Here is a 27182-nt window from a genome sequence, read left to right as displayed (position 1 = left end):
GTCACGCAAAGCAGGATTGCTTTTTTCTTTTTCTTTGATCATGCTCAGAAAATGCAAATCCCCAGGGTGAAATTTCAGCTCCACAGAAATCAACAGCAAAGCTCTCTTCAGTGGTGCTAGGTCTGTGATGAACGTTGTTTGCTCTTAATCAATTCTTGTAGTGGCTAGAAAGCAGTATTTACTTCCCTCTCCTCACAGCAAATAAGATGTCAGATTTTGCAGTCAGGTAGTCTGCTGAAAGCAATCAGGGCTATCTGTTCAGGGCGTTGACGGCTGATAGTAAAATTTCAGCTCTCTCGTTGGATATTTTTCTCCTGTTGTCCCTGATGTGGAGCATGTTTTATGTGTTTTGCTCCAGTGGGGCCCTAGTAAACTTGTAGCCAGCAATTTCTCTTGAATGTGCTCAGTAGGAGGTGACAGATGCACTATGACCAAAAGGTCTTGAAATTTTATCATGGTATATTTAGCAAGGTGATAACACAAAACCGCTGGAAAATAGAGGTGAAGGAGAAATTCCACACCTGGGAAGTCAGTTAATGTTGACAGACAGAAAATGCCTTAGAAAGGGAAACATCTCTGATCCATCAGTGTAGCCCAATGTGCCAGCCCCGTAGCGTGGGGCTGGGTGGCTAAGGCGGGTGGCAGCTCCCCGGTCCCCACGCCCAGTGAGGACCTGAGACCCACACTGCTACTGTGCGTTTCAATAGTGTGACTTTGGAACAGGGGAGACCAGGAGTGTGATCGCACAGGGACATGCACCCGATGCGCAGAAGGGAGGTCGGGTGCTGAGGGACACACACCACGAGCAGCAGAAACAAGTTCTGCATTGCCTTCCCGCCTGGAGCAGCCCCACGAGCTTCCGACCTTCAGTTTCCTTCCCGAATATATAGATGTTTCATCCTTTCCAGGAGTTGTCGGTGGAAGGGAAAGTGTGATTGATAGTGGAGCCCCGAGCGCGGCGCGGCGTTTGCGGGAGCCCCCTCCCTCGGCGGGGCCAGCCGCGCTCGGTACCGGCCGCCCGCCCCCCGGGGCGACCTCATGGCGGTGCCTTCCAGGTGCCGCCGCGGCGCCGCCCCCGCGCCCGGCCGAGCCGCGTGTCGCTGCGCGGCCCCTTGGTCCCGCCCGCTGCTCTGCGCTCCGCTCCGCTCCACTGCGCTGCGCTCCCCGCGCTGCTCTGCGCGGCGGCGGTTAAAGCGCGCGCGGCGGCTGCGCGGGGCCGCTCTCACCTGCGCCGCTCCATGGGCTCGGCCGCCGCGCGCGGCGGCGCCGCGGGCACCATGCGGGCCGCGGGGGCCGCGCCGCCGCGCGCCGCCCGCAGCAGGTAGCGCCGCGGCCGCGCCGCGCCGCCCCGCGCAACATGGGCTGCCTCCTGCTCGTCGTGTGCGCGCTGCCCGCCGCGCTCCTCGGCGGCGGCTCCATGCGCCTCGCCAGCCTCCCGTGGCTCGGCGGCGCCGCAAAGGCAGGTCGCGAGCACCTTCTCCCGCTGCGCTTCCCCTGCGGGCTTCCCCGCCTTCCCCTGCCACTGCATCTCGCCCAACACTCCCTTTCTCTCTTTGTTTTGTCTCTTGCAGACCCTTCAGCTGTGCTGCCTCTGTTGCATTTCTCACGCCACCACTCTCACCGGTGACAGCATCAGTGAGTTAAGCCATGGTTTGTATCGCGCTCTCTTTCGGGGTGTGTGAGCGTTTGCGCGGATGCTGCTGTGGGCAGGCTGAGCTTGCAAAGGAAGAAGCCGCAGGGCTAGGGGAATGTAAAGTGAAGTGTAAAGTGAAAGCAAGTTGGCTGCTGTAACGTGGCTAGCCTTGGGCAGGGGGTCACTGGCTCAGCCCTGTAGGCAAGAGCTGAGAGGAGCAATATGTAAAGGCAGAGCAAAAACATAATTAAGAGGGTAAATGCATTCACGTCTATATTGCAGTTGGAAAGATGAGGATACGTGTAGCCCAAACAGCAAAACCTCATGTATTTGCTTTGGAGCAATGAAACAAAAGCAGTGAAGAGAGTGAGTAGGAGAAAGGAGGAGGGCAGCGAGTGCAGTACAACCTGCAGGGAAAGCAGCTGTTTGTTACCAGTTTGCAAAGCAAACACTCTGGTGTTGGTGGCTTTGGGGCAGTTTGCAGTGCAGTGTGTGCTTTTTATTGGGTGACCGGGAGGAAAAAATAGTTCAGTAGAGCAGCACTCCGGGATGCAGAAGGGAGAACCCTCTTGCACCCTATGGTCTGTTCACTGGGGGATTCCCTTTCTCCAGCAGCTGCTTACATTTTTTTGGCCACCAGCCTGCTGAGTGTCCTGCCATTGATTAACACCACTGGAGCAAAGTGAAAGCTCTTGATGTATTATTTCCACTGTCTAAGCAAAAGCGACCTATCACTGCTTATGCTTTCAGCTTAATGTGTGTCCAATAAAATCTATTCGGACAAAGAGAGTAATAGTTCTTGCAACATCTGTTACAGCATAAGAAGGATTTTTTTTTTTGTAATAGTGTATTTCAGTTTAGAAAGAGAAGTAGATTGTCTTACAGTCAGAGACATGGAGATATTTAAGTGTTCATAGAGGACTAGAGCTCTGAAAATTGAATGGGGTTTAGGAAATTGTTTATTTGGCAAAATCAACCTATATAACCAGGGTTAAATGCCAATGGTGCTAGTTCAGCGAACAGCTAAAATTCAGACCAAACTTCTAGGATAAGAGAGAGCCATTTCTAGACAAATCAACAGCAGTACCTGAAGGTACCTACAGCTCTGCACCTGCTTGACTCATGGCCTCTCTCTCTATATATATATACATATATATATACATATTAGGTGGTTGTGAGTAGATCTCAGTCATGTCCTCACAAATAGTTTTGTAATTATTCACATATTTTATCCAATAAACTTCTTTGACATTAAATTAGCAAAGGCTGACTAAAGGTTATTAGGTAGGACGTAATCTCTTTCTGCTGGAGGTCAGTTACAATCTGAAGCCCAGTCTAATCAAGTCACTACAAAGATAGGAGGTCTCACTCTGTTAAGGCATTAATAAATTAATCCTTTAATCCATCTGAACAAATGGTACAGTTCTACAAAGTCTCAGACAGGGTTACCCTGCAATGATGCAATATTTGCTGTGTTCTTTGGGAAGGAAGGAAAGAAGGAAAAAAGAAAACCCTCAAACCGTAACAGCCTTCACATTTAATAGCAACTAGTGCAGGGGGAGGGCAGCATCTACCGACCTGCTGGTGATGACAAATGTCTTCAGAAGCAGCTTGTGGGAATGCTGACTGCCGTGTGTGCAGTCAGGCCTGTATATGTGCAGCCTATAGAGCCTTGGGGCTGTTCCCTGAATGAGGGAATTGCCCATGTCATGGTGCAAACCTGCTGTTTACTTTGTTAGAATGACATTTGTTTTATTTGTTGGGTACAAAAGCTGACAGTGAACTTCTTGCCATTGCAGATTATGTGTTTGTGACACCTGTCAAAGTGGATTCCAGTGGATCATACATTTCACATGATGTTTTGCACAGAACTAGGAGAAAGAGATCAGCTCAAAGTTCAAAGAGTTCCTTGCACTACAAATTTTCAGCATTTGGACAGGAACTTCATTTAGAACTTAAACCTTCGACCATTTTAAGCAACAGTTTTGTTGTCCAGGTACTCGGGAAGGATGGAGTCTCAGATTCTCAGGAACATGAAGTTGAGCAGTGTTTCTATCAGGGATTTATAAGGAACGATAGCACCTCTTCGGTAGCGATATCTACATGTGTAGGCTTGGTAAGTGGTTGTTTGTTTGTTTTTATATAAGCAAACCGGTGTTTTCATACATGGAGCGGTAGCTGTTTTGGCAAAGGTGCATAGTTGATATAACGTGCTGGATGCCATACTCCATTTGATGATTTTACTCTTGTCAGTAGTTGCTATTGCGTTTAACAGAAGAGGTTTAGCAGTGATGTGCCTTGCATGCTCTGTGGTTTTTGTTTTGATTATGACCTTTTGAGGAGAAAAGAGAAGACTGACTGGTAATCCTGGTACTTAGTCCATGACAATTTTCATTTGTTATAGTTTGTGATAGTTTTATGCAGTGTTTGCTTGCTCTTAAGTAAATGCTTTTCCTGTCTTTGTGTCAGTCTTACTACTATTAAGAAAAAATAATCCATGAATTTATGAAAAAAGGTAAATATTACACTTAGGTTTTTCAGCTGCTTTAAGGGTGAATTCTTTAATTCAGCAGGTGTTATGAATCGTGTTATGATTTTTAAGTTATGATTTTTAATTATATGTATTTGACAGTGCTCACTGTCTGCAAAGAAGTCTTTAGTGACTGATGTAGTTCAGAAGAACCATCTGCAGAATTCATTGCTGTTGATGAGGCTTGGGCCAAAGGCCTTACACTTAGCAACCAGTATCCTATGGATGCAGACTAAAGCAAGGCCGTTTACTAGCACTAGGTTGTAAGAAGCAATTTGATTAAGGCCCAGATGATATGTTGGGTCACTCTCTAGAATTCTCTTTCCCAATAGCTTTTCCATAAGAGCTACTGAACTGCGTGATGGGATGCAGAAAGGGGCACTTGATACACCCTGAAATGACAGTCCGTGACTTGAGAAGAGGATCCTGCCTTAGGAAGAGCTGTTGATCATTGACAGCTAGTTCAAGTAGGGTGGGTTATATTTTGAATGGTGGTCTTCTTTGGTCCCAGCAGTTTAGAAGAAATGTTTTCTTTAAGTTTCTTTTGAACAGTTGAAATCGTGACTCTGGAGCAGCGGCCAGGAACTGGATTAAAGTTTGGTTTTTTTTCGTTGTTGTTTTTACTTTTTTTTAATGGCTTGTTCATAGTGTTGAACAGTTGTATCAGGTTTGCTTAGCTGTGAGTTTTTATATGGACTGTACTTCTGTGGAAGCTTCATTTTCACTACTGCTTATTTTTATCATATCTGTTCAAAAGTCTTTTCACTTATTGCAGTGTTTATCATTCCAAGGGAAATGCTCTGTGTACATCAGCTGCAGTCTGGGTGATCTCTCCTGTTTGGTCAGGTTGTGATTTTTGAGCGTGTCTCAGGAGCTGAGTGGAGCTGGACTTGTCAAGTCTTGTTCAGAGAAGGAAGGTTCAAGTCTGCCTCAGGTCACAGAGAATCAAACTGAGGTGATCTTAACTGAGACTGGAATGGATCTTTTACCACTGTCTCGCCATGGGTTGTTATGACTGGGAGACTTCACCTAGGAAAGGTTCAGGAACTGTTCAGAAGAGAATAAATATTGTGGCTTGAACAACTTTACGATGGGAGAACTTTTTCAGTACCTCAATTATCTTTTTCTTTAATCATTTGCAAGTTTCAATAGATTTCACTTTGAATTGTTACTTTAAGCTGGTAATTGAAGTACATCTTTACTTATTTACAATAATCTCCTGCACAAAGAAAAACCCTCTAATTGTTCCTTTCCCTCTACTCATTTATTAATTTCCGTGCTGCTAATGAATAGCAGGAAAATAATCAACAGGATTCTTAGTCATTCAGTTTGCAAGGCTGCTTTCTTAAAAATGTGTCGTCAGCTGTCTCTAATGACAACCACGTCATTTTTTACTGTGATCCAAATTCAGTAATCATATGTTAAGTCTGGACGCTGTGCCCTGATCAAGGGGACCTTGTGAATAGCCTCTATATCCTCTTTGCACCAACTACTTTTGTCACTTGGTTGCCCTTCTTTCCTATTTGCTTTGTTCACTGCAATTAAACCGAAAGTGGTGTTTCTTCTATATGGTTGGTAGCACTAATCTTTCCATTGTTCCTTTCATTAGCAATAGCTTCCCTACAATAAAACCGCAGTGACCCATTCTTTCAAGCCTGGAACACCACAATGTGATTTGGAAGCAATTGCATTTCAATAGACTACAGGGACTCTTTGATCTAATTTTTTGGATGACCTAGAGTATTCAGTCATTCAGCTGCCTGTATCTGCCATTGCCTGCATAGTAGACTTTGGGGGGAGAGGTTCTGTATGAAATGGTTTGTTAGGCAGGGTGACCTTAACTTAACAGTGGAAAGGAGCAAGAATTTTTTGTTTTGGTGTAGATCTCTTGAGATGTGTGCATCTCACTCATGTTTTAATAGCTTAGTTGACACTAAGTTCCCACATTTTTATGGTGACTTCTTGATTTTAGACCAAGTTCTTCCACCAACACAAGTTTCTAGATGTATCAGAAGGCACATCTGGATCCATGCTGTGTATCTGAAAAAAAGAAACACACTAATGCACTAATTTAGCAGTTCAGGAGAATGTGTATGAATTTACTGTGAATATCATCTCTTGACTTACCATCACTAGTGTTTGTGCTTTGTTTGTCATCAAGAAAAGTGTTTTTTCCATCAGACAGTTGGTCAGCTTTTCAGAGAGGCCTGAAAGAAGGATGTACTTCATATAACTCCAGAAAAATGTGTTCAGATTATCTATACAGAATATATATCTCCTGTAAAGTAGCCATGACAGAATTTCTCAGTTGCATATATTTCATTAACATATTCTCACTCTCTCTTTTTTTTTGTTTAACTCTTACACATTTGGTTCAAGGGAGTTAATTCACCTTAGTAATTAATAGTTTGTTTCATTGTCGTCAAACTTAATGTGGCCCAAGTAAAAATTCCTGCAAAATATTCCTTTCTTCACCAGTGTTCTTTATTACTTTTAGTAGAACACTTTGGTTTTAACATGCCTACTTGGAGTTTCATTTAATTCCTTGCCATTTCCCATTTTATATATATGTATATATGTATACACCGAGGCTACTGGTACATCATGCTGCTTTATCCTGTGTTTACATTCTCCAAATCTGTCTCTTCATTCTTCCCAAATTTAAGTTTTTTGCAAACTCCTGACTTGAGCTAATTCCTACTTACTGAAATTATAATTTATTATTGCTATTATTATTTAATAATATATCATTACTTATAATTGTCTTTAGCTAAATTTGGGAGGCAGACTATGCCAAATCCACATAATGAAGGGTTTTTGCCATTTTTCTGAAACACTTGGTGCTGGCCACTCTTAGAATAAGAAACTGATATTAGGACTTACTCAGTCTGGCTGTTCTGAATTCCTTCCCCTTGCCCACCCTCATACATGTTATATATAAATGCATAAAACCAGATATCATCCTTTTTTTGCCATTTTAACTTCACTTTCCTGCCGACATTGTCTCTAAAACCCTCCCTGCTGTCTTGCCACTCTGTATATATTGTGCATTGTTTATCTTTTTTTATATGCTACTTTTTCTCTCCCTTATATCTGGTCCTCATGTGTAGCTTCTGTTAGGTCTATGTGTACATGACCCATTGTATAGAGTAGGTGAGTTGTTTGCAATCACACAGTAAATCAGGGCAGAATACAAGAGAACTCCAGTGTTGTCAGTAATCTAGTTGTGTTCTAGAGACATTTTTAAAAGTAATTTTTAACTATGAATTTAGAAATTGAAGTCACATTCCCCTTATGAACAAGAGCTCTGCCTTACAGTCAAACAACTGTAGAAAATGACAGCATAGACCCAAATAGAAAACATAGACAATATTGAGTATCATGAATGAATTATTTGTTATCAAATGGCATTTGTGGGAATGTTGCTGCTGTTTGGTGGAGGAGGCAGGTGAGGTTATATAGCAGCTACAAAGCATGTGCCCCAGAACAGAGCGAGGAGAGAAGCAGGAGAAATGTGTGTACAACATAATGGAGATTCTCCTGCTGTTAACACTGATTAAGAGATACACGTGTGTGTGGGCCAGGAGAAAATTCAGCAGTTCAGTGGAAAGAACCTGGCCTTTTAAAACTGCCTGATATACAGTTTTTATTATTTAGGCCAAATCGAGCACTAAACAGATGTGGCAGCGCAGAGGCCAGAGGCGCTGCACCTGCTGGCGCTAGAGGTGAATGGGGACCATTCTCTGCTTCTCATTTATGCACCTCAATTAGAGCAGTGGTGTCAGCTTCACGCACTGGCTGGCGCCCTGCTTTGTTTTTGGTAAGACGTGATTGAATCTTTCATTATGAGGCCTCTTTCTCTTGTCTCAAGTTCTGTTGTGTTTGTTAGTGTCTAGTCAAGGGAAGAGAAAGAGGAGGGAAGGATGAATCATGTTACACTCACTGAGCTGTCAGAGGAGTCTACAACTGGAGAAAGGGTTAGATGGAGCACCAAGAGATAACAGGAGATGTATTAATTCAATGGAAGTTGTGCGTGCATGTCTGAGGGCAGGACTTTGCGCAAAGTATCAAAGAAGCCACAAAATTAAAACTTCTTAACACAGTCTGGCCACCTAAGAGATAGGCAGGCAAGGCAACTCGTGTACCCGTTCTTTTTAGTCATTTAATTGCACCCCATATTAGCATTATTCGAGTTCATGCTAACTGCAGCCTCTTATTCCTAGAGATCACACTTTAAGTCCAATTAAATATGTTGAGACAAATCCCCAAGTCCTTATTCAGACAAGCTCCCATCAAAATCAGTGAGTTAGACTGCTAGTAAAAGTACAAAATAATTGCTGTTTGCAGTGAAGTTCCTGTAGACAACCTACAAGCTACAGCTGTTAAAAATAGGATAAAGTTTGCCCCAGAGGGGCTTTGAAGAGAAATTGAGTACAGAACTGAGGATTTGACTCATTCTCAAAACTATTTTTAGTCCCCCCACAAGTCAATACACAAAGCCTATAATTTTTGTTCTTATACCAGACCAATGCTGCCAGCATTGGGAACATACATTCTCTGGCTTTCCTGGCCATGCCATCTCCCTCCTTCATAAAACACAAACTAGGTCATCATAACACAGGATCATAATTTTGTCCACCATTTGGGTAGACATTGCCCATTATTCACCCAGAATAAGGTCAAGATGAAGGGAAGAATAATCTTCAAAAAAAAAAAAAGAGGTGTCAATAAAAGAAAAAGCTTGAGGATTGTATTGTGAGACACTATTTCTGGTCCTACCTTTGTATCAGTTGTTGATGAGAAGTTCCCTGAATGATTAGATTATTGACTGACCTTCTGTGCATGTTTGATAACTTCTCTCTGTGTTTGATGATTACTCTGTTTAACTCTGCAAGACCAGGACAGTGTTGTCTCTGGCTTTGCAGTCCCCCTGCTTCCTAGTGGGTAGGAATAGGAATTACAGAGAATGTTGGAGAGAGGATCTGCCTCCACTGGACAGAAGTAATAGAGAATCTATTTTCTTCCAAATTTATGTTTAAAAAAATGTGGAGTCCTTAAGTATGTAGACAGCAAATACTGGGTCATCAGCCTTCTGGAGTTGCTTCTTGAGCACAGCGTTCTGGGGCCGTGGAGCAGTTTGCAGGAGTCCCTGTGCAGCAGGTGGCTTGGCGGCTCGGCCTGCTCCGCGTCGCGCAGCCGGTCCCGAAGAGCCGGGAAGCGTGAGGGAGCGTATCCGAGAGCAGGCTCGAGGCAACGCCGCTCGCACCCTTAAACCCACTCCAGAATTAGGGAGCCATCCTGTTTTGCATAGCTAGGCAGTTCTTTCCAACTTTCTTTTCTTAGAAACAGCCTTATAACTTGTAAGGGAATTATACACATCATCTGTCCTTGAAGCATCAGCATTTTTCCTGCTGTAGCAAAGTCTTTCCACAAGGCTTAGTTCCCACAGTTCTCACAGCCCTTTAGAGGGAAGATTATACTCAAATGCCCTCATGAAGGTCAGCAGAGGATGACCTGTCTGCTCAGACCTGACCTTCTCAGAACAGGATTCCTTTGATGTAAATGAGTATTTTTATTTTAAGCGTCCCTATTTTTATTTGGACTATACCATCTCTGCTGATGTAATGCACAATTTTCTCTGCTCTGCAGCCCTGAGTTGCTGAATAACTAATATATTTCTCTTTCCATAGGCAGATTTAATGGCAGTTTTTAGTCACTAATAATTAACCAAAACAATATGTATCTTTTTCTTTTCCCTTCCTCTTCCACTTAAGGGAATTCAGTGTGGGGAAGGCACCAGGTTTGCAGGACCGGAGTCAAAAGCTTTTTGCTGCCCAAAACACAGTGACAGTCTGTGCAAGTTCAAGTGCAGCTCAAGCAGCCCCAGAGCTCCGCAGGCGGCAGTGGGTGTATGGAAGGTGCAGGAGCACATCCCGCTTGGCCCTGGCCCTCAGCACGGCCCGTTTCACTTGAGCAAACACTGATATCAAAACTGTTCTCAAGTGCCCTTTTTTTTTTTCTCCCCCCCCTTCCACCCCAAGCTTGCTACCTCCTTAGACTCTATGTAAAACCAGTGCCCTGAGTACGATAAGAGCTTTGTGATTTGCACGCTTGAACAGGATGGAGAACTTGACTTTGAGTCAACATAAGCTGCCCCAAAGAGGCCATGACCAGTCTGGCAGAAAAGATCATGATCTGTCTGGACGATCACTGGGAGGTCGCTACCACCTCTCAGCACTCCCAGTCCTTTTGGCACTTCCAGCTTTCTAGAAATAAAGTTTTCTAGAAACACTAGAGTTTCTGTAGATCACAATTATGTTTGTGTCCAGGGTATTCACAGGGCCTATCATTCTGATGAGGTGTGCACCACACTGGGAAACGCACAGAGTTGCAGTTCCATCACATGGGCTGCTGGCCAGAACTGCACACAGCGAGAGGAAGGCTGAGTCCTAAAGACTGTCTCAGCCTCTGTGGTTTTGAAATTTGTAGCCCAGTGATGGGGACAAGGTAAAAGGTGGGTCCATACGAGAGAAAGGCATCCTGAGCTGCGAGGCAAATAATGGATCCATTCTCCAAAACAATTTTAGTGCTACTTGCACTTGTTTTCACGCTCTCCTGGGTATAATATTGTGGACACTTGGATTTGTAGCTCGCTGGGAATCTTCTAGAAAATACCTTTTTTCTTTTTGGAACTTGCAGTATCTGATGATGCCTTGACAAAAGCCCCACTGAAGTCAACAGTCTTATTCATCCTGAGTGCCCCCTCTAACTTGGTTCCTGGTGATGAACAGAAGCTGTTAGCTCTGTGCGACTTCCCCTTTTTTAATGATATTCTCTCAGTGAGCTGGCAGCAGAGGGGTTAAATTGAGTTATCTTGGCAGTGAAAATGTGTGCTAGAGCCACAGTCAGTTATGTCAGCTCAGACTTCATTATCTTTTTCTAAAAAGACCCCTCACTTCGTGTTAGGAGGGCTCTGACTAGCCCTTCAGTGGTATCTGATTTGAACTTTAACGGATAATTACATTACAAACAAGATTTTCCTCTGTCTTTTTGATCATGTCACTAGGAGCAGATATGTTGGTTCTTTCTTGCCTTTTCTTATCCCATTTTAATCCCAATTCTGTTGCTGCAGGTCTACCATAAATTACAGTATGCTAAAGGAATTTCCTATTGATTTGCTCTGACAGTGATTTGAGCAGCTATGTGAATAGCTGATGGGAGCAGAACTTATCCTTGGTTCAGACAGTGGAGCACTCACTAAAGCTTGGAGGTAAACATTTGTGGAGACCTGAAATGGCGATGCCTTGCTGCTCAGCACAGTTTACAAACATGTGTTAATTGAGCTCGGTACATGCCGTGCTGTGTGGTGGACAAGAAAGGCGTCCTGACTCATAATAGGTTGACATCAGTAACCTCTTATTGTTTATCATGCTCGGAAGTCACTAAGAATGAGGGTGAAGAAATGTCAAATAATCAGGTCATATACAAGTGAATGAGGCTTGATGGTTGAAGCTTGGTACCGTGGGAACCGTTGTCGTCCTGATAATTTCCCCTTTACAATGTTAGTTTGTAAGCTAGGGGAGTCTTCAGGCAGTTTGTGCAGTCAGATGAAGATCCTTTTCCTGAAGCTTATTTGTGGCGGCCCAACCAACTCCTGACACAAATTAGTAAAAGAGGAAAAAAAAAACCAGTTTGATAATGAAGATTATGGATCTCAAAGCCATTCTTCCCGGAATAACAAGGCCCAGACAACCTGCCCCATGCAAAAGGAAGCGGGGCAGTGAAGTGGCGTTTACTCGCCCGGGCCGTGGGGCCTTCCCTGTGCACTCCTGGGCGCTGCGAGCGCGTCCAGCCGCCCCACGATGCGCACGGCGCGCTCGGGCTGGACGCTGAGCGCTGCGCTCCTGCTGTTCACAGGGGGATCGCCCGAGCGCCTGTGCCTGCCTGCCTAATATATGTTAATTGAAGGACTCTTGTGTCTCAACGCCTTTATTAATATTGATAGAATGAGACTTTTAATGGCCCTATGCAAAATATGCTTGACCTAGCTTGAACCCTTACTTTTGTTTTTGTATTTTGCAGCACAGTGTGGCTTCCAACTAATTTAAGAAGGTAGTATTATATTCTGTGGCAGAATACACAAACTAATGAAACATGGATTATTCCTCAGATCTGTGATTTCTTTGCCATGATATATAAGATTTATATAACACCAGAATATAATTAGATTTAAAAAAAAAAGTGAAATGAAAAACAGATTTGCTGTTTTCTGTATGCAAATAATTGCACTTCAGTGAAAAGAGTGGACATTTTAAAAATAATTCTAAATTCAGCAGGCTTGTTTTTATGCATTTTTTTAAGAAGTCATCAAAAACATATATCTTAACATTAGATTAGAATAAACCATAAGAAATATATTAAGCTAATATTGTAATTAAAATATAATCTGATCACAGTAAAGGGTAGGTATAAATAATATAAAACAGAGACAGAGGAAAAAAAATCAGCTTTTCTAAAAAAATGTGGCTACCCAGTTTCATTTGCAGGTAACACTTGGCAAAAACTTGTGCTATTTTTTTGGTAGATGCAGGTATTCCTTAGGGATTAAAGCAGCAATTTTGGGCTAGGGCTGTTTTCTGCAGCCCGCTGTGGGTGCTCACAGCAGACACTAGCACGATGCCTCCGTCACTTCTGTACTTTTTTGCTACTGCTCTGTTACAGAGAGGATCGTTCCTCACAGTCTGCCCTACGCTGCGCTGTTTGCAATGGCCGTCTGTGAAATCACGGTACAGACGGGCTGGCCAGGGCAGTCCAGGCCGCAGCTCCTTTCTCTGGCTTCTGGCTTTTCTTCATGCTGTGTTGAAGGCTGTTATAGGCATTTTTTGCACTCCTAGCATGATGCACTGGTGATCAGATTGTTAACCTGCTTCCTGCAGCAAAGCCAAATAGCAAGCATAGGGGAAAGAGATGAAAAAAAGTGCCATTTCCAGGCTGGGACAGAAGTGGGCAGCCAATACCCTCTGATTTCCTGCACCATAGGAATTTCCCCTATCATTGATGGTACTACAGGTATTTGCTTGTTTATGGGTTTCGTCTAAAGGCATTTTAGCAAATGAAAGGGTTCATACTGACTTGCTTTGGATCAAGGATGGTCAGAACCTGGCCCTGCCTGGAAGCAGCCCTTCTCTTCCTCGCTGTATCATCTTGCCCCCGAGCCAAGGGACATGCCATTTCTGTGGGAGAGGTTCCTACAATTAGTGTTTGGTTTAGACCCACACTGTGCAAATGGAGAATACTGCTGGCTCGTCAGGAAAGTGAAGTGCATTGGTTTCTGCTGACAGACTCCAAAACACATCTTGTAAATAATCCAAGGTAGTGCTTCATGCTCAGATTTCACTGAATCAGAAGGGAGATGCAGGAAGGCAGTCTAGTGAAGGGCAAGGAAACCCATCTGCAGACAGATGCTCTCCTGTGCTCTTGGACCACGCTGGCTGTTAACAGCCAGAAGTGAAAGGAGGTGGGAGGTCAGGCAGCTACCCGGAGAACCAGCTGCTGCTACTGCTGCTGGAAAAATGCACGGACACGCTTGGCATCTGGCGCCTGCAGCTGCCGCGTACGTTTGGCTGTGCTCGTGCCAAAGGCTGCTGACACGGCTCTGTGACAGCAAAGGGGTGAAAGAAGCAAAAAATGTCAAGTGGGGAGTGAATTTGAAGAGGTCCCTTGGCCTAATCCTGATGATGTCCTGGGGAGGTCAAAATCTTAAATCTAGCTTTTGGAGTATTAGAGGAAGGTGGCTTTGAGTCTCATTTTCCCTTGTTAGACAGGACTGTAATTCTTTTCCTGTAAGAGAGAGGGCTGTGTGAGGACATTATCACTTGTCATGATGGGATTGCATGTAGTTCACAAGGCTTAACCCCATCCACCTTCTGCTCTTGGAAGGAGAGCTGAGCAACTTCAGAGGGGGACAGGCAGTCTTGGAACTGACGCCTCTCCCTGCCAGGGAATCCTGGCTGGTCGTTTTGACTGCTTGAGACACAGCAGGTCCTGCAGTTCTCACTTGGTGGTGGCAGTGCATAGCCCAAGGACCACCCGTGAGCGTGCAGTCAGTGCCCCGGGACACTGAGCATCAGGCTGTGCCATGGGGACAAGGGCTTGCTTGCTTCTTCGGCCTCTGTAGCAGATGAAATACCAGCAAAAGGACAGTTTGGATCACAAGCAGACTCAGCAAGAGAGGTTGATGGATTACAGTAGAGAGTTGAAGCTGGTGACCAAAAACATGCCAGACTTTAGCGCTGACCTTCTGTTTACAGGTTTATGGCTTTGGAGATATATTGGAATGAGAAGTCTGTTTTTGTTGTTGTTCTCCAAGCATTTCTTGAAAACTAGCTTTCTGGTGTGCAGAGTAGTTGCACAACACTGCATTAGTTAGAAATAGCTTCGGGCTGAGGGGACAATACTTTTTGTTGTTGTTTTGTCTGCAAAAGATTCATTTAGTCATTCTAAGGATTATGGTTTGGGAAAGTCAGGAACATACTCTAATGTGGGGAGAAGGGAGTTTTTCTGTTTTTCACCCAGAGTGAATGTGTCTGTTGTACAGACCAGCGTTTGTGCATAACAGCTTCCTTCACATTACCTTCACATCCCTATTAGATTTAGTTTAATAGATTTTTATTAAATCTATTAGATTTATAAAACAAGATATGGAGTCTTTTCCCATGACTCAAGTTTCTGTTTGCCATCAGTCAGTGATGTTCCTCTGCCCTGGAATATCCCCCTGGATATGCCACGTACCATGACAGTTTACCATCCTGACCTAACCTCTTGCATTTAAGTTGACAATAAAATGAAGAGAAATTTATACATAAACACATATCTATACCAAAGCATTGATCTGGTGCCAAATCTTTAATATAGATTTTATGAAAGATAGTGCAATTCAGTGTTCATCGTCTGTGAAATATTTATGTTTTTATTTCCATAAAGTAGCATAAGACAGTGATCCTTGGAGTAGTTGTCTTCTGCTGTTATGTGCCATCAAAATAATATTTATTATTTAAAATGCTTTGTTTCTTTGAGGAAGGGACTTAAGTTTTAAGAACAGGGATGTGATTTATCTCTCCAGATTGATTGTTGTAATAAGTGGACAGATGAGCAGTTAGTGCAGAAAGCAGCAATGTAGAGAACATAGTTGTCTTCAGTTGTCATTGGTCTTGCATGACTGCTGTCGTTATAAAGAATATCAGCATATATTAATGGAAGAAACCAGTAAGACAGCATAACTTATAATTGATTTATTTTCTGCAAAAGAAAAAAAATCAAATACATTTAGGATTGATGAAATTTGTGAGAATGTGTTACAAATAATATGGGGTGAGAAGTGCATCAGCGACCTGTCAGGGTGCTTTTGTGGTGCTCAGTGGAGGAGGTTCCCAGCTAGAGCCCTGGAGGTGGCTGAATCTTGAGCTGAACCCCTTTCAGCAGGATGGGAAGGGCAGGTTCAACTCCCTCCTATCTCAGTGTTCCTTGAGCATGGTGGTTCTCCGTGGTGAGATGTTGGATTGATTCATAGCAACTGAGGTGCAGCTTACAATGACAAGGCTTTTGTGTTCCTTGTTCCTGACAGATACAGAGGGTGGGCATTTTCTGATTATATGGTGTACATTCAAAATATTTCAGTTCCCTATGGTGCTCTTTGTGCCTAATTTATGTCCATAGAACATTAACGCTGCTGGTTTTATGCCGTGGGAGGAGTGTATGGTGTGACATGCTGTGAAGGGAGGAAATGTTTCACAATGAGGGGTCCTTCTGGCTTTTCCTCTGTTTATGTTACCACCTGGAAAGAAGAAAAGGTGGAATAAGTGACTGATGGTCCAGATGGACTGCATGCACAGTCACATCTTTAGTCCTGACACATGAAGCTGGGCAAATTCTCACTGAGAGGTGGCAGGTTTGCACTTCAGCTTCTGGAAGCACCTATGCACCCTACCTAGGGGAATGTTTAGGCACGAGGAGTGCCTGACTAGCTCGGTGCCCTTCAGTCAGGGACAGGCTGAGTGGCCGCCAAGCAGCCAGATCACACTGGGCAAATCCAAGGAGGAGCTCTGAGGTGAGGGAGGGCTTGGGAGAGATGATAAATGGGGATGATAAGTCAGAGCCTGTGCAAGGTCTGAACTACTCAAGGTGGCAGGCGGATGCATTTTTCACCCTTCACTTTCTCTTTTTGAACTCCTGCCTGTGAATTTAGACAAATTATCTCTGCTCTGGAGGCTTTGAGTTCCTTGATGGACCATGCACTGCGCTGTGCAGCACGCAAACGGTATCCTGGTTTCTAGGATGAGGCTCAGGATCCGCCGGATACGCTCGGCCGCGGCCCGGACGAGGAGGGTGCACAAGATGTGTCTGCGGCTCCCGCCTGCCTCCCTCGTGTCCCCGAGCCCGCGTGACCCTGGCAGCACATTTCTCTTCTTGGAGTTTTTTTCTTAACCTGTGCTTAACCTGACCTTTGCTTAACCTACTGTTCGGTAGATTCATTGCAGACAGAACGTCAGGCTCCTTAGGAAATTTGGCTTCCTAAATCTTTGCTGAAACTTTTTTTTTTAATGGGGTTTTACCATCTCTTTATGACTTTGTAGCATGTGAAGCAGCCTGCAGATTCCATGTCATTATGCTTTTCTAGCCTGTACTGTATCTTCCCTTCAGTAAGAAGGCCTATGGATCTGCAAAGGATCTGAACTAATATGATGGCAATAGACTTCTGAACTTCTTGGACCAGTATTAGAGGCCCTGTCCTAGAAGAAAAAGTTGTTTCCAGTCGCAGCTTGCAGTTTCCTTTTGTCATTTTTATCTTTCCCATTTCCTGAGATCTCAGAAACTATCACAGAGCTACACAGATTGTTGGTGGCCCACAGACCATGCTTGGGGAACCTAATGTGGTAGGTAGTACATTGAAAACACTCTACTGTGTTTCCACAAATGCTTTCATGAAGAAATGCTACTCACTTGCTTCAAACTAACAACAAATGTTTGCTTGCTGCCACAGGAATCAAATGTGTCCCTTCTCGGGTCAGTTTATGGGTCTCTGTAGAAATGGGAACTCTGCTCAGCCTCTTATTTTGTCCTCTGCTCTCATCTCTGATTCTCAGAAAAATATAAAAGAACAGATTTCTTCAAAGAAACAGAAGCATAAATGCTCCCACACCATTCTTCATACTTTTCGCAAGACTCATTCCAGTTAGTCACATATTTCACAGGCTTTTACTAAATCATGCTCATGATAAAATCATGGCCATTTTAGTTTTGTAGGTCTAGTCAGTACATACAGGTTGCACTCAGATCTGAATGCTTGGAGTTTTTGTTATGTTAAGAATCCAAATGCTGGTTTAGACTTGTGTCTTGTACTTTGACCCTATCAGTAGACAGGGTGTCAGCGGATGTAAGTTGGTGTAGATGCATGGATTTACCTCCCATTATACTGAAATACAGACCAACATTAAGCTGGTATTGTTTCATTTTACAAAGGCAGTTTTGGCATGTTCTTTTATGTTATATGAAGCCAGTGATGTGATCTTATTTTAAATCTGTGGATCTCTGGATTGTTGCTGCAGTGCCTTTCAGATTTAGCTATGCGAATTGTGCCTAAAGTTTTGCTGATTTGCTATTTCTTAGGAAAAACAAAACAAAACATGATTCAGCCATACCCCCATTATTAGCCTTTTTCAAAGATGTGGTTACGGGAATTCTTTTCTGCTTCCCTTTCCCAGTAAGGCTAAGCCATGGCGTAGTATGTAGGCATGTTTTAAGTAGAAAGCCTTATTGCGGGAGTTCCTGTGTGTGAGCAAACCTCTCCACTTTCTCGGACTGCACTTCTTCTCAGACTCCCAGAGCAAATTTTAGGGTCATGTATCATCAGTGTTGTCCCTGGAAGTGGGGTCTCATGGCACGAATCCATCCTGGGATGTGACAGGGGACTGACCCCAGGGCAGAGCCGTGCTCGGGGAATGTGTCTTGGAACAGCACCCATTTCTGTGCGTGGACCCCGCTGGGTGACGCCGAGGTGCCGGTGTCCGTGTCCACGGTGTCCGTGTCCACGGTGTGGTGTCCACGGTGCTGGTGTCCGTGTCCACGGTGCGGTGTCCACGGTGCGGTGTCCACGGTGCGGTGTCCACGGTGCCGGTGTCCGTGTCCACAGTGTCCGTGTCCACGGTGCCGGTGTCCGTGTCCACGGTGCGGTGTCCACGGTGCGGTGTCCACGGTGCGGTGTCCACGGTTCCGGTGTCCGTGTCCACAGTGTCCGTGTCCACGGTGCCGGTGTCCGTGTCCGCGGTGCGGTGTCCGCATCCACGTGTGGGTCGGCCGGTCACAGCTCAGGCCACGTGCCAACGGGGAGGCAGATAGAGGCATCTAACAGAGCCAGCATGTGAGGGTAGACGTGAGACTGCACAAGTCGCTGCTGAGGGACTGCCCGAAAAGGTCACTTTTCATAGTGGTGTTTTTTTTTTTTTTTTTTCCATTCCTTGTATCAAGGAAGTAAATGCAGATATCCTGCCTTGAAAAATGAGAAATGAGACACAGGAAAGCTAGGTAACTGAAGACCTGGAGGGCTCCTGATGCTGGCCTGGGCTACTAGGCTGTCTTCACTGCGGCCGTTTTTCTGTTCCCTCGATGGCCTTTCTTCCAATCCCTTTCTCCTTCCCACATAGATATTTCAACATATATATGTCTTTGTGTGTAGAATATCAGCAAAACTGATACTTTGCTCCCTGCAGAGTTCCTTGTGACCACTCTCTCATGTAACTAATCCATAGCAAAGAGTACTCCAACGCGGAAAATTAAAAGGTTGGGAACCACTGATTTAACTTCTTAGTAAGCAATACAGCTGGCAATCAGATGTAACCCGAGCTCCTTGCGATTGGAGCTGCCGAAACTATTCATAGCAAACTAAAATTGTTATGGGAATTGAGCTGGATATATTTTGTTTGAATGCAAATTATCCCAGGTCAGACAGGCTCAGATCTTCTGCCCCCTCAAATTCGTTTTCATCAGCAGTGCCAGCCCGAAGCTTTTATCTGGATCTCGGTCAGGGACAGGCATGTTTGGGTAGTGAACCCTGGTCGCCTAGAGCAGCCCCTCGGGTGCAGGGAAAGTCCCGCTGAAGCTGAGGCCTCTGCGGAAGGGCTGAGGCACAGGGGTGTCCGAGTGCAGGTAGAGACACTTCTCTGTGGGCTCTGACTTCGGCGAGGTACCTCATAGGAGTGAGCGTCTGTCTTGCCTGTGACGCACTCTCAAGCTACTGATTTGTGTTGTTCTCCTGAAAGGTCTGGCTGCAAAAGTCCAATCGGTGTAAGAAAAGCTGAGGTTTCACTAAAAAAAAGCGGGAAGGTGGGGTATGATTCTCGTTCACATAATCATGAAGGGCTAAAAAAGAACCTTATAAACCTCAATACACAAGGGCTGGAGAAATCAGAAAGCAAGCAAAACACCAGACCCCTTCAGCATTTTTTTAAAAAATGTGGTGATTTATAGTCTCGTTTCCTGCAAGGCCAGATTCATGGCTTCTAATGTTTGGAGTTACGTGTCTGATGGGGAAGAATGTTCCTAGTCGGAAACATTCAAACAAGACTCTGATAATGCTAAATACCTACGGAAAAGAATTTCCAACTACTGATTTCAGTTAACTGTCATCAGTTCTCTTTATTAAGGAGTTTGTTCTCTGATTCACTATTTTAAAATAATTTTATTCTTTTTCCCTTTAGCACAATTACAAGAGTGGATGATTCATTAAGAAGGCATATAATTTCCCTAGAATATTAGTACATTTGAATTTCCCACATTAACTGTACACAGAGGAGGAGCAGAATCTTGCCAGTACATTTTCACTGCACCAATTCCGTAGAGTAGTACAGGTAGTTCACAGAAAACCATCCTCATGGTGAAATTTTGCTCTGTGCAAAGGTCTGCTAAGGATCTGGTTATCTGGAAGTCAAGTTCTACATATTTAGGAGGGTTATAAAAGGTGCTTTTATCTTGTGCTGCTGCCACTGAATGCGGTGATGGGGAGGGTTGCATTTTCTGTGCTTTAAAGCCTGCCCAGAGGTAGAGCTCCTAAGACATGGTAAGGGCTCCCTAATCCTGATCCTGATCCAGCAATGCACTCTCATAAGTGGGATGCTGGATTAGGGCACTAAGATACCTCTGAAGTCGGTTATTCTGTTACTGTTGGTGTACCATAAGTAACTAATCAACTGTAAGACAGCGCAGGGCAAATAGTGGCTGCCTCTTTTTAGGAAAAGTGAAGCATAAACGCATTCATAAAATAATCCTGCTGTTTCCTGTTTGCTTTCAGAACTGTCATAACTAATAAAATATCGAGATTTTATCTCACAGTTGCAGGGATTTGCTTGAACAGGCTATACCCAACTGCTTACATAAGTCCCAAGTCTGAATTCGATCTGTTGGTTTTAGCTAATTGCTTTCTGGAGCCACCAGCACAAGGCAGAGCGCCCAACAGCCCGCGCGTTTGCTCGTGTCCTGATTGCTACCCTGGGCCCGCGCTGACCATTAACGAAGGGATCTAGAATATCACTTAATTTAAATGTGATTACTATGGAGTTCATGGTGTGCTGCTGTAGTTTACATTAGTATTTTTCCTGTTTATTTATGGTGTATACTGCTGGTTTTTTAAAAGCATGTGAAATGAGGAAGCTCAGATCTCAGATACCAAGGATTTAATTTGTGGTAAAGCAACTGAATTTGTATTAGGTCTAGAATTTCTCATTACCCTTCTATACTACAATTTAATACATTTAAATACCAATGTGACTGGTTCAATTACCTTAAGTGGAAGAACAAATAAGAATATTTCCTTATTTGCCACATGTTGACAGAGGATTGCATAAAGATGTTTTAAACAAGTTCAGTCAACTGCAAAAATACAAAGGCCCTATTCAGAGAGAACTCTGTCTTTGTTCATATAGGAATAATTAAAGACAAGCAATTTTGCTACCTTGTTTTAATAATTGCTGGATGTTCTGCATAGCACTCTTTCTGAGCGAAGGAACAGAGTAGTCTTTCATGACTAACTCAGACTGGCGATCTGAAGGTCTTGCTGTCTGAGGACCTGACTGAAGGAGAGTAAATTGCTATGCTGTTAAGGATCCAACATTTTACATTTGCAAGAAATCTATATTGTGTTAGAAAACTGAATAAAGTGAGTTATTTTTTGTGAGTCATTTGGAATCTGAAGAAAAGAGCGATCTGCTGAACAACTCCTGCGTCAAAATAGGCAACTGGTGATTCTAATGCTTCTTTCATGACTGAAATATTTAGTCTGTATAAAAACCATTAACTTAACCTAAACACTTAGTGTGGTGCAGAGCCAGATATTCCAATCTGGTGAAAATCAGCAAAGGTCTGTGGAGGTTCTCCTCATCAGACAAGGACACAGTCCAATGAAATACTGCATTAGTACTTGCCTGACTCTGGGATAGTCATCAGCAAATGTTGCCCATGGACAGACTTGATACTTTCCTGGTGGATGAGTGAATTTGTTTGACAAACATAAAAGCTAGGGAAAAGTTTAGTTAACTTATATTCTCTGTTTCATTTAATGTGTTCACATGCCTTTGCGCTGCCTGGTTTGGGATGGGATCAAAAATGAAAATGCTTTGAGTTTTACTCGTGGGATCTCTGACTTCAATAATACATGTGTATTATTGGAAACCTCTTGAGAGTCAATTCTCACTGGTTTCCCAGAGCATTTTCTTTCCCAGATTGGTTTAAATGCACTCTGGAAAAGAGACAATACTCAGTTCAATGGCAGCTGCTGGGTGCTTGACACTCTTGAAAAAGTAGGTCATTTGTTTAAGAATCTATGTATGGAGTGAGGGGCCAGATCTTATGCTTGTTGTTGGAGAGTCCTGGGCCATGCTCCTGCTGCTGTGTCTCCAAATATTCCTACACTTTGCCCAGCACCCTAATAACATGGGTGCATCTGTGCAAAGTGCCTTTTGCAGGAGACAGAAACAGTGTATGGAGGCAGAACAAGCCCCAGCCCTGTAAGCTGTGGCTGTCCCTGTTGCAGCTACCACCCAGGAGAGGGGCTGTAGGTCACAGCAGAGAGGGAACAAACTTATTTAATTACCATGATTTACTACCATTGCTTGGCTCTTTGCTCATGCTGTGTCCCAGGGGTAAAGATATCTTTCACCTCAGCAACACTCCGTGCAGTTGAGCTCCTGCTTTCTGCTTGTCATTTTTTTCTACCTAATTTCATGTCTTAATTTGCTCATTTTGATTATATTTTCCAGAGCATTGACATTTTGACCCAAACCTGAGAGGTACTCAATAACCCATCTCTCCAAAAGTCAGTTAGTGATATCAGGTATCTACAATTCTAGGTCAGTCTGTACTATACTGTTGGCTGTAATTCTTGGAAATAGTTCTGCTTATGACTGTAGTAAGGTTATAGTCTTGCATATTTTTTAGACTACCAGCTTAACCCATCTCAAGAGGTGCAAGTCTGCTCCGTTAACCATTCTGTAAAAAAACATTCATTTATTTGGACTGTTGACATGATGTGAGTTTGAGTAGCCTTGTCCCAGGACCGGGTGACACAATATCCCTGCTGTAGAGGCATCCAAAAGATGAATGCTGGCAGATTTACCAGGACTTTACCCAAACGCCATTCTAGCCAGCTGCCTCTTTCTCCTTTCACTCGAATGGATTTTGCTGGGCTGCTGGATATGCAGAGCGGACTGCCATCTGCGCATGCTCTTCTCTGAGGGTGCCTTTGGCAGGCAGATCTGAACTGGCCCTGCCTGCCCTCCTAGCCGCCGGCGGGCTCTGCTGCGGGAGCTGTGTGGACACACGGGTGTTGCGCTGCGCTTGAGCTGAGAAGCCCGATCCCAGCAGCTGCTTTGCCTCTGGGTTGGGCTGGCTCGTCCCCAGCTGCCTCTGAGCACCAGCAGCGTGGACGGGCTAAAGCGTGTAGATCATCTCTGTGACCAGACTACTGCTACAGAGGCCACGAAACCTGAGGGAAGGGCTCATTGCCCGTCTGCCGTGCTGGAAGCTGAGCAGAGAGGGGTGCAGGACCTCTCCCTTGCAGCACGCGGTGCAGCGTGGTGGTGTTTGAAAATAGACATCTGCCCAATTCTAGGGGCCAGCCTGGGCCCAAAGGCAAGCTAGGGCTGTGAGGTAGCTCTGTGTTGTGAGAATACCTTACTGTTTGCTGGAACTCCATCTTGTCCTTATTCTGCTTCTAAAATACTCGTTATTCCGGAAGGGAAAACGGTCTTGGAGACACCCATGGGCCGGACCCTGGAGAGTCCCTCCAGGGGAGTCCCACCTCCAACAGGGAACTCTCTGATGGCAGAGGGAGATCCTTGGTGCTTCCCTTGTGAAGCCAAAGGCCCTGAGACTTAGCAGAACATCATGGCAGGAAACAAGAGTTTGGCTTTGATTAAAATGACATACAGCTAAGATCATTTCATGAGTTTTCACTGCTGAGTGAGAAAAATCTGTAACATGCAATATGAGATGATCCCAGTAATATCATGATGAGATTACTAGGTATCTAGGCATCTCCTGACTGTGGCTCTCTGATAATTGCAAATAAGTAGCAACTGTAGTTTCTAGATCATCTGTTCTGAGACGTTCTTCATTTATATTTTAATGTGCTTTAAGTAGAACTAAAAGCTGTACTTGCTGTTTCTGATACGTGCTATAATGCTCGTTATGATGTGTTTGAATCGATGATTTGTGTTTTCGAGGAGCTAGACATTTGGGAAATAACACAACAGAGGTCTTGGATCAATGTCCACTGGAGTCTGTGGAAAGCTGTGTGCCAATTTCAGTTGGCCTTTTTTCAACTCCTTTAAAACTTTGTGTGAATATTTGGAACCATTTTAATGGCTGTGAAACTATATTTAACTCTTCCTTTTGAGAATTTTTTTTGTCTTGAGTGCGTGCACACCCATCTAACGGTGTAGACTTCATGAGTTCTTTGGCCACTGTTCTAACTGCTATCAGTTAAAACAGAGTGGCTTTTAACACTCTTGTTTTTCTATATATACCCATAATATAATACTGAATAAAGCATTCTGGAAATAAGCAGTGTTGCTTAGACAGTATGTGCACATATTTTGTAGCACTCTGTTTAGTCTAGATGCTCCTGTCAACCTACGAAGTATAATTTAACTTTGCATCAGTCAGTACTAAGCACTTTCATTTAGCAGACACATTGCAGTTCATTTATTCGTATGTTTTAGTTTTCAGTTTCATTATGTTTCTTAACTCATGTTTTTGTATCTGGTTTATGAAACTCCTGTGACTTAAATATGCATATGGCCAAGTGGTTACCTTTAATTAAATTAGCACATAGTGAAAATAGCTTGTATGCAAACACAGAGCCCACAGGCATAAAGCTGTCCTACTTTTGAACAAGAGTTTCTCTGCTATCTCGTAACTTCTTAAAATACAGGCAAGAAAAATAAGTTTTGAAAAGCCTCTTTGGTGTGATGGGTCACTCAGAATCATTGCTGTATATCTTATGGAGAGTTTATTTTTTGGAGATGCTGAAAACCTCAGTGTGAATTAGGTTTACAAGCCTGTAAGATCCCGTGGTCCTCACTCGGAGCCTACGAGTTCAAGGGCAGGCTGATGGAAGCCCTCCATGCAGGGTCAGCAGGATGCAAAGGAGACCTCCTCGAGCACATGATATTTTAGAGTGGGACTCTCTAAACCATTCTGTGTGGGTCTGAAATCAGTAGCATATTTATCTGATCTGTATAGCTAGACAAAATTTCAATGGTTTAAAAAATCCCATTATTCTTCAGTTCATAATCTAACATCAGTTTAAACACTTCCGAAGACTTTTTTGTCATCTCTTTTGCCCAACTTTTATATGGAGATTCTTCTTCCTTTGGGAAAATTCCAAGAGAAAAGACCAAGTGCCTTGGCTTGATGATAACATCCCGATACTGAGCAGTTTTACAATGGCGTGTTCCAGTCTGAAAATTCCTTTAGCGCAGAGCTAAGCAAAGTTTTCATAACAAATAAAGGATGGGAGGAATGTTGCCTTCTCATCCCTTCTCAACTTGTCTGCAAACAAACTTCAGGTTCCTCTAACTTATTGATTGCAGTATTATTTGCTAGCCACACAGTTCAAACTATGTTTTCCAGTTTACTTTTCGATGGTGTGGAATATCTCTTACAGGGAGACGGCGAATTTGTGTTGTGAGGGAAGAATAAAAGAACAGCAAATTCCAGCTGAGGAATCTCTTGGACTTTCCTTCCCACCACATTCACACAATTGCTGCTGTTGTTGATGATAGCCGCAGTGGGAGAGAAAGAGTAGATAGGAGCCCCTGGCCTTTCGCATGCTGTGTTGTCTAGACTTAGCAAAAATATTAGATTTTGTCATACTGCTTCCCCTCACAGTCTTACAATCACAGAAAATCTGAAGGAAAAATTGAGTGTGGACATATCTGACCCCTCCTTATTGGGTCCTAAACCCATCAAAGTTAGTGGAAAGGTATCATCAAGTCCTGATTCAAGGAGAATCATGTGTACACTTGAAATTACACTCTCATTAAAAAGACGTATTAAAAAAAGAAGTCTTTAACAGTTTTGACAGAATTTGACAATATACAGAAATACTTGATGTGGAGAAATATATTGCATTTAACTCATGACTGTGGTAATGTTTCTGTAGAAAAGATTCCAGACGACAGTTATTCTAACACTGCCCTGAGTAGAGCCTAGCCAAAATCTGCCTTTCCTTGGGAAGCTGGAATTCCGTAGAACAGCTGATTCCGTGCTGCTGTCCTGTCTCTGTGCCTTGGTCTCTCTTAGTCCAGTTGGCCTAACCATGGCTATGGGCCACTTCAGCCAAGGTCGAATTCAGGAACCTGCAAGAAAAGGATTTGACGGTTACTGCACGGTTGCCCACTTTGTGCCAAAAAGTCTTCTGTCAGAGGTCAGCATTCTCAGCATTGCTTCGAAATTACTGAAGAGATTATTTTAGAAAGAATCCTTGAAAACGTCCCAACGTCCCAAAGTGTGAAACGGTCTGTGATTGAATGAGTGTTCAAACTGCTCGGTGACACTTCACCTTTCCTTCTTAACAGTGTCATAAAACTGAATCTTATCAAAAAAGAAGACATCTTTCATTCACACAACATTTTTCAATTTGGAGGACCTGTCTAATGTAAAACCCAAAGGAACAGGATCTTATTGGGGAAATTCAGGGTTGTTTCTGCTGGAAGAAAGTGAATATATTTGTTAGCCAGCTACAGCATGTGAAAAATGTGCAGAAAAACACATTCAGCACAGGGTCCAGAATTCAATTCACCTTTTTATTTCCGGAATTCTCAATCCACCCTTATAATGTTAAATATAGAAATTACATTTGGGGCTGAAACTTGGTGTACATCAGGGACAGTTTCTTAGAGGAAAATGTAGAAAATCTTGTGTTCCATATGGTTTGAATCATTTATAAAATGAATCCTGCAGGAATAATTTCAGATGTGGAAACCTTTAAAATGGGGAAATAAGAAACAGATTTACTCCATTTCTGTTTTCTAGCAGAAAATAAAAATCATTTATCAGTGCCCAGTTATCAGTGCTCTCTAACAGATAAAAATTGCCTCTTGGTTAGGATCACTTATAAATTATGTGATGGCACACCGCATAAGGATTAAAATATTAGTTGTCTTTCCTGCAGGAATGTACTTTGCCGTGACCAAATGTGGTTTGATATTTGAAATATGCCAATTTCTTGCAGTGAGCAGGCAAGCTAAATTCTTATCAATGATGAAAAGCCTGTTTTATTCTCTTATTGACCAAGGCAATTTTATCCTTCATTTAGAATGTTAAGTAGATGAGAGATATTAGTTATGATTTTGAAGAGTGAGCAAGTTGTTTATAAGAATATTTTATATTACTTTATATTATCATTTAGACGTTGATTATTATCAATTAGATGCTCCCAAGTCATAATATGAAAGCTCTTTTATTGCC

At 43.4% G+C, this 27182-nt stretch overlaps 1 protein-coding gene across 1 annotated transcript in view; it reads left to right on the top strand.

Annotated features, from left to right (window-relative positions):
• The first annotated feature begins 1357 nt into the window (after nt 1–1357).
• Nucleotides 1358–27182, top strand: part of ADAMTS18 (ADAM metallopeptidase with thrombospondin type 1 motif 18) — a 70916-nt gene continuing 45091 nt past the window's right edge. Inside the window, exons 1-3 of the mRNA XM_088530808.1 lie at nt 1358–1459; nt 1572–1650; nt 3433–3749. Coding sequence (XP_088386934.1) covers nt 1358–1459; nt 1572–1650; nt 3433–3749 — 498 coding nt within the window. The remainder of the gene's footprint in view (nt 1460–1571; nt 1651–3432; nt 3750–27182) is intronic.

The sequence above is a fragment of the Tinamus guttatus genome, unplaced genomic scaffold (assembly GCF_059628265.1).
Source record: "Tinamus guttatus ecotype Peru unplaced genomic scaffold, ASM5962826v1 Tinamus_guttatus_pri_ptg000389l, whole genome shotgun sequence".
NCBI lineage: Eukaryota > Metazoa > Chordata > Aves > Tinamiformes > Tinamidae > Tinamus > Tinamus guttatus.
The sequence above is the reverse complement of the archived record's forward strand: the minus strand, read 5'-3'. Positions and strand labels throughout refer to the sequence as shown.